This window comes from Triticum urartu, chromosome 7 (assembly GCF_003073215.2).
Source record: "Triticum urartu cultivar G1812 chromosome 7, Tu2.1, whole genome shotgun sequence".
NCBI lineage: Eukaryota > Viridiplantae > Streptophyta > Magnoliopsida > Poales > Poaceae > Triticum > Triticum urartu.
Window position 1 is genome coordinate 218727504 of NC_053028.1, and position 5653 is coordinate 218733156.

At 54.4% G+C, this 5653-nt stretch overlaps 1 protein-coding gene across 1 annotated transcript; it reads left to right on the forward strand.

Moving 5' to 3' along the window:
* The first annotated feature begins 407 nt into the window (after positions 1-407).
* LOC125520394 (DNA damage-repair/toleration protein DRT100-like) lies at positions 408-1877 on the forward strand. The gene has a single exon (XM_048685315.1). It carries the CDS (start codon positions 464-466, stop codon positions 1604-1606), a length of 1143 nt encoding a protein of 380 aa, XP_048541272.1. The 5' UTR covers positions 408-463; the 3' UTR covers positions 1607-1877.
* Positions 1878-5653: the final 3776 nt, after the last annotated feature.

Consider the following 5653-nt stretch of genomic DNA (forward strand, 5'->3'; position numbering starts at 1 on the left):
TGTTTCTCCGGTACTACTCCGCTAAAAGAAATGCTATTGGTGCAGTAGACCGTAGTAGTAGGGAAAAAAAATTATATGAGACCAGGTCTCACGATTAGCAGGTGAGACCCGTTCTGATGGATGACACGTGTCATTCACAAATCACAAAGCATTTAATCTTCCCTCCCCTGATTTTAAGTGAAGAGTAGGAGATACTTTGTAATTTGTGAATGCCACGTACCATCCATCAGGATGGGTCTCGTGTGAGACCTGGTTTTATAGAATTCTTTTTCCTACTAGTATCTTGAAACCGAAAGATGGGTAAATGCATGATGAACGCGGTTCCCCAAAAAATTCACTATGAACGCGCTTGCCCGAGGGTAAAACGGCCATTTTGAACACTCCCCCAGCCTCTACTAAAAGCTTTGCTGTGCGAGCTCACTCACTCAGCAGGTGTCCACTCCACTCCACTCGAGACAAAGCCATGGCGTCTCCCGCTCCAATCCCGGCAACGCCGCTCCTCGCCATCGCCATCCTCGCCGTGTTCGTCTCCGCCACCACAGCCGGCCCGGCGTGCTCGGAGTCCGACCGGGACGCGCTGCTGTCGATCCGCGCGGCGCTGTCGGAGGCGCACCTCGGCGTCTTCTCGACGTGGAAGGGCGCGGATTGCTGCGCCAACTGGTACGGCGTGAGCTGCGACCCCACGAGCGGCCGCGTGGCCGACCTGACCCTCCGCGGCGAAGCCGAGGACGCCGTGATGGCCCCCGACGGCCACCCCGCCTCGGGCGTCATGTCCGGCTACATCTCCGACCACGTCTGCCACCTCGACGCCCTGTCCTCCCTCATCCTCGCCGACTGGAAGCAGATATCCGGGCCCATCCCGTCCTGCGTCGCCACCTCTCTTCCCAACCTCCGTATCCTCGAGCTCCCCGCCAACCGCCTCACGGGCGAGATCCCGCCGTCCATCGGCAGCCTCTCCCGCCTCATCGTGCTCAACCTCGCCGACAACCTCCTCTCCGGCGCCATCCCCAGCTCCCTCGCCTCCCTCGCATCCATCAAGCACCTCGACCTCGCCAACAACCAGCTCACCGGCAGTATCCCAGCCAACATCGGCAACCTCGCCACGCTGAGCCGCGCGCTGCTCAGCCGGAACCGGCTGTCGGGGCCCATCCCTCCGTCCATCGGGTCCCTCACCCGGCTCGCGGACCTGGACCTCTCCGAGAACCGTCTCACGGGCGCCGTCCCGGACAGCCTCGGGTCGTCGGGCAGCGGCGTGCTCACGTCGCTGCACCTCGGCGGCAACCGCATCTCCGGGCGGATCCCGGCGAAGGTGCTGGGGGAGAAGGGGCTCGCGATCGTGAACCTGAGCCGGAACGCCGTGGAGGGCCCCATCCCGGACGCGTTCACGGGCAGGTCCTACTTCATCGTGCTGGACCTGTCGCGGAACCGGCTGACCGGCGGCGTGCCGCGGTCCCTGGCGTCGGCGGCGTACGTGGGGCACCTGGACCTCAGCCACAACCGGCTGTGCGGCACCATCCCGGCGGGCCCGCCGTTCGACCACCTCGCCGCCGAGTCCTTCGCCAGCAACAGCTGCCTCTGCGGGGCCCCGCTCGGCAAGTGCACGTGAACGAGAGGTGGATCGCCGGAGCCATCCGATCGCGTCGACCCGACTTCGGGTGATTTTTACTACCGTGGCGCCCGTGCGTGTGTGATATACTGTGCTGATGATGTACCGTAGCCCGGTAGCCGTGTACCGAGGTCCAAGTGCCAACTGTGTGCTTAACTTTTACTACTACCTTCGTTTAGGTGAATAAGTCATTCGCGTAGTTCTAGGTCATTGATTTGAGGAATTAAATATGTGTTATATGTCATGAAAAGTATATCACTGAATTTCTACACGGATGTAGTTTCTAAATACATATTTTTTGTCACATATAATACATATTTAAATAATTAAATCATCGACCTAGAACTACGCAAATGACTTATTCACCGAGACGGAGGTAGTATAGTTTTTTTTTTAAAAAAACTTGTACTATAGGTTGGGTACGGAAGAAGATAAATGCACTGCCGATCGTGTAATGGAGAGAATCCTCCTCCATTCCCCTTAATTTTTCTTTTTTTCGTTTGCCAGTGATTTCCATGAGCGTGTGCTGCTACTATGAAGTTTGGACTGTTAAGCTACAAGCACTTTTTTTTTGCATGGCAGCACTTGGCGCTGCCGAAAGCAAGGGCAATGCTGAGAGCCTGTGAGAAGTGTGTATTTTTTTTTCGGATATTGTCTTTGGAGGCCGAGCTCCATGGAGCTCGGTTTTGAAAATTTTGAATTTTGCCACTATTTTAGACTTGTGATTTGCTCCCCCAGTTGCGAACAGCACATGCCGACAACAAACTTAACATGAACGTATGGATATGATAATGGTATATGAACCTGTAAACTCGTGCTGCATAATCACCGGAATGTGATTTTGGCCCCTATGTAATTACTTCCACCAGTTTTCAGGCCTTGCTTCCGGGTACCCTGTCCTGTTCCTTGACCAACACAGCACAGTGACCAGTGCAGCTGCTCCTGTCGTGTTGCATGAACACACGAAAAACTATTTGAAGCTAGAGATGGTCAGACTGCACAAGTGCACAGCCCACAGACAGGGCTTTTTTCCTTTGGTGAACTTTGACAGCTTATCGTTTCGTACTACTGCTCTTTACTACCGGCTCAAGATCTGAGCAATAGCCGTGCTTGGAAATGCACTGGAATTTTGGACCACTCCCCCGTTCAATTTTAGTAAAGTCTGAAATAAACCCTGAGATCGTAGACGCCGACGTAAATAAACTCTCACTTTCATTTCCCTGAAATTGGTACCCTGTACTTACAAATCCCGGTCAATCCCGACCTTGTATAAGTAAAATCTTGTTTGATGGAATAGGAAAGACCTGATCCCAGCCGGGATTGATCTCTACAGTCACTTACAACATAGGCCCACTTGTCATATGCATCTCTTTCCCTAGTATCTCTTCCTCACAAGTTCACTCCCCAATGGATCGTGGGTTCGCCTCCGGACGAGGCCCTGATGAGCGTGTCGGACGGGGTCGGCTCGGCTGTCTGACGCCATCGCAGACGAGTTCCTGGGCGTTTCCAAGCCTGATGACGTGCGTGGCCGACGACGCGGTATCCCGACTCGAGGAGCGGGCGTTGGGGGCCTTGCCGGCGAGCAATTGTTGTTCGTTAAGACTAAGCGGAAGGGAACATGACGCCGATGGGACGAAGATGCCGGCACGGATGCCACCACGCACATGAAAAGGACCGTTTGGCACAGCTGCTCCGCGCCTCGTCTTCCTCGTCGTGGACGCGCATATCTCCTGCTATGCACCTCGTGAGGCCGTGACCTTCTTTTCTTCTCCTCTCTCTCTCTAGTCGATGACAAGGCGAGCTCTATAGAGCGTGCTAGCGCCGCCATGGTGCGCGCATGCACACAGCTGCAGCACCACGTCCGTAATATCGCATCCACCAGTGCCACGCTACTGCAGCGCCCCCGCACACACAGGACACCCCGGGAAGAGAAGGAGCTCTGTGCTCGTCGACGTTGTTGCGGATACTGAAAAATTTGCATGCCCGCGGTCGCTCTCGCCGCGCGTGCCGACGTCCGCAAAGCTGCAGTGGGAGGCGGCCATGACAACCTGCTCAAGCCAGCGCGGCATCAAGAGTAAGGAGAACGACGGGCGGGATGAGAGTGTGCGCTCACGGGAGTGCCAGTGCGCGCGTGCATGTTACACTATGGCGACCCAGCGAGCGGCGAGTGTGATGTTCAAGATGGGTATAGGAAATAGATGGAGGGCAGCGTGGATGCTCCAGCGGAGAGCTATGCACGCTCGCCAGTGGCCAGGTCGACGACGTTTGCCACGAGGCGCGGCTCATCTCTTCCCGCTGCATTTGCTCCCGCCAATGTGCAGCTTGTTAACTCGCCACCACCTCCCCAGGAGCATCTACCCTATTGCCATTGATCGATCTAAGAGGAAAGGGAACATGGGGAGAGAGATTGGAGCGAGGAAGAAGATGACTAGCGATGTGTTGACCCTGCGCAGCAATGAAAGAACAATGTTCCCGGCCAGGATTGTGCCTTTCCTGGTGCGCCAAACATATCTAGGGTTAGAATAGACCGGGATCAGAAAGTTCAGGGTATGGATTTCAGGGATTTAGAGTTGACGGTTCATCTGCGTCGGCGTCTACAACCTCAGGGTTTATTTCAGACTTCACTCATTTCTTTAGATCGGAAAGCAAGGCATCTTGAACAGTACCGTTGCACATGGAGTAGCTTTTATTTTTCCCAAATGACAAAAATCTGAAGTTAGTTTTTTTGCAATTTCCGAGCGAACAACCTAGAGACCGTCAGATTTGTATGCACGAATATTGGCACACGTCCCTCGCCATCTCAACATCGAGCGGTCGTTCGCTTCGAGATAAAAACTTCGCGAACGGGTCAATGAAAAAGCCCAAGTCCCCCCACCCATTGTTTTGGTTGGCCTCTGTCTCATTTCCCCCCTCCCACATTGTCTCGATTTGGCCTGGAGTCGCTCGCTCTGCTCTGCCGTGAGCTTCCTCCTGACCCGCGCACGCAGCCATCCGGAGTATCGGCCGACGCCGGCGAGCCCACCGAGCCACACCGCCGTTATCCTTCTTGATTTCCCTCATCTTTCTCTTTTTCCTCTCTTCCTAGCCCATCCATGATGATGACAATGACCACACCGAGGTACTCCTTAAGGGAGTTCTGGACTAAGGGGTCCTCGGGTGTCCGATCTATTTGATATGGGCTGGACTGATGGGCCGTAAGGATACAAAGACCGAAGACTCTACCTGTGTCCGGATAGGACTCTCCTTGACGTGGAAGGCAAGCTTGGCGACCAACTATGAAGATTCCTTTCTCTGTAACCGACCTTGTGTAACCCTAGATCCCTCCCGTGTCTATATAAACCGGAGGGCTGGGCCCGTAGATAGAAGAATCCTGATAATCATAGCCAGACTAGACTTTTAGGGTTTAGTCATTACGATCTCGTGGTAGATCAACTCTTGTAATACTCATATTCATCAAGATCAATCAAGCAGGAAGTAGGGTATTACCTCCATAGAGAGGGCCTGAACCTGGGTAAACATTGTGTCCCCCGTCTCCTGTTACCATCAATCCTAGACGCACAGTTCGGGACCCCCTACCCGAGATCCGCCGATTTTGACATCGACATTGGTGCTTTCATTGAGAGTTCCACTGTGCCGTCCCCAAAAGGTTTGATGGCTCCTTTAATCATCTACAACGATGCTGTCCAAGGGGAGTTCTTTCCCCCCGGACAGATCTTCGTGTTCGGCGGCTTCGCACTGCGAGCCAACTCGCTTGGCCATTTGGAGTAGATCGACAGCTACGCCCCTGGCCGTCAGGTCAGATTCGGGAGCTTGAACTACGTCGCGGATATTCGCGGAGACTTGATCTTCGACGGATTCGATACTACGACAATCGCTCCCCATCGCCTCGATGAACATGACTTAAATCTGTCATCGGGCCATACCCAGAAAATTGCACCTGTAGCCGCTCTGGCCTTAGATCCGGAGCATCTCGCGCCATCCGAGGACAGGAAGCTCAACCCCGCCATGGAAGCCGCAGACTCCACGGCGTTGGAGCCGCACACAGAC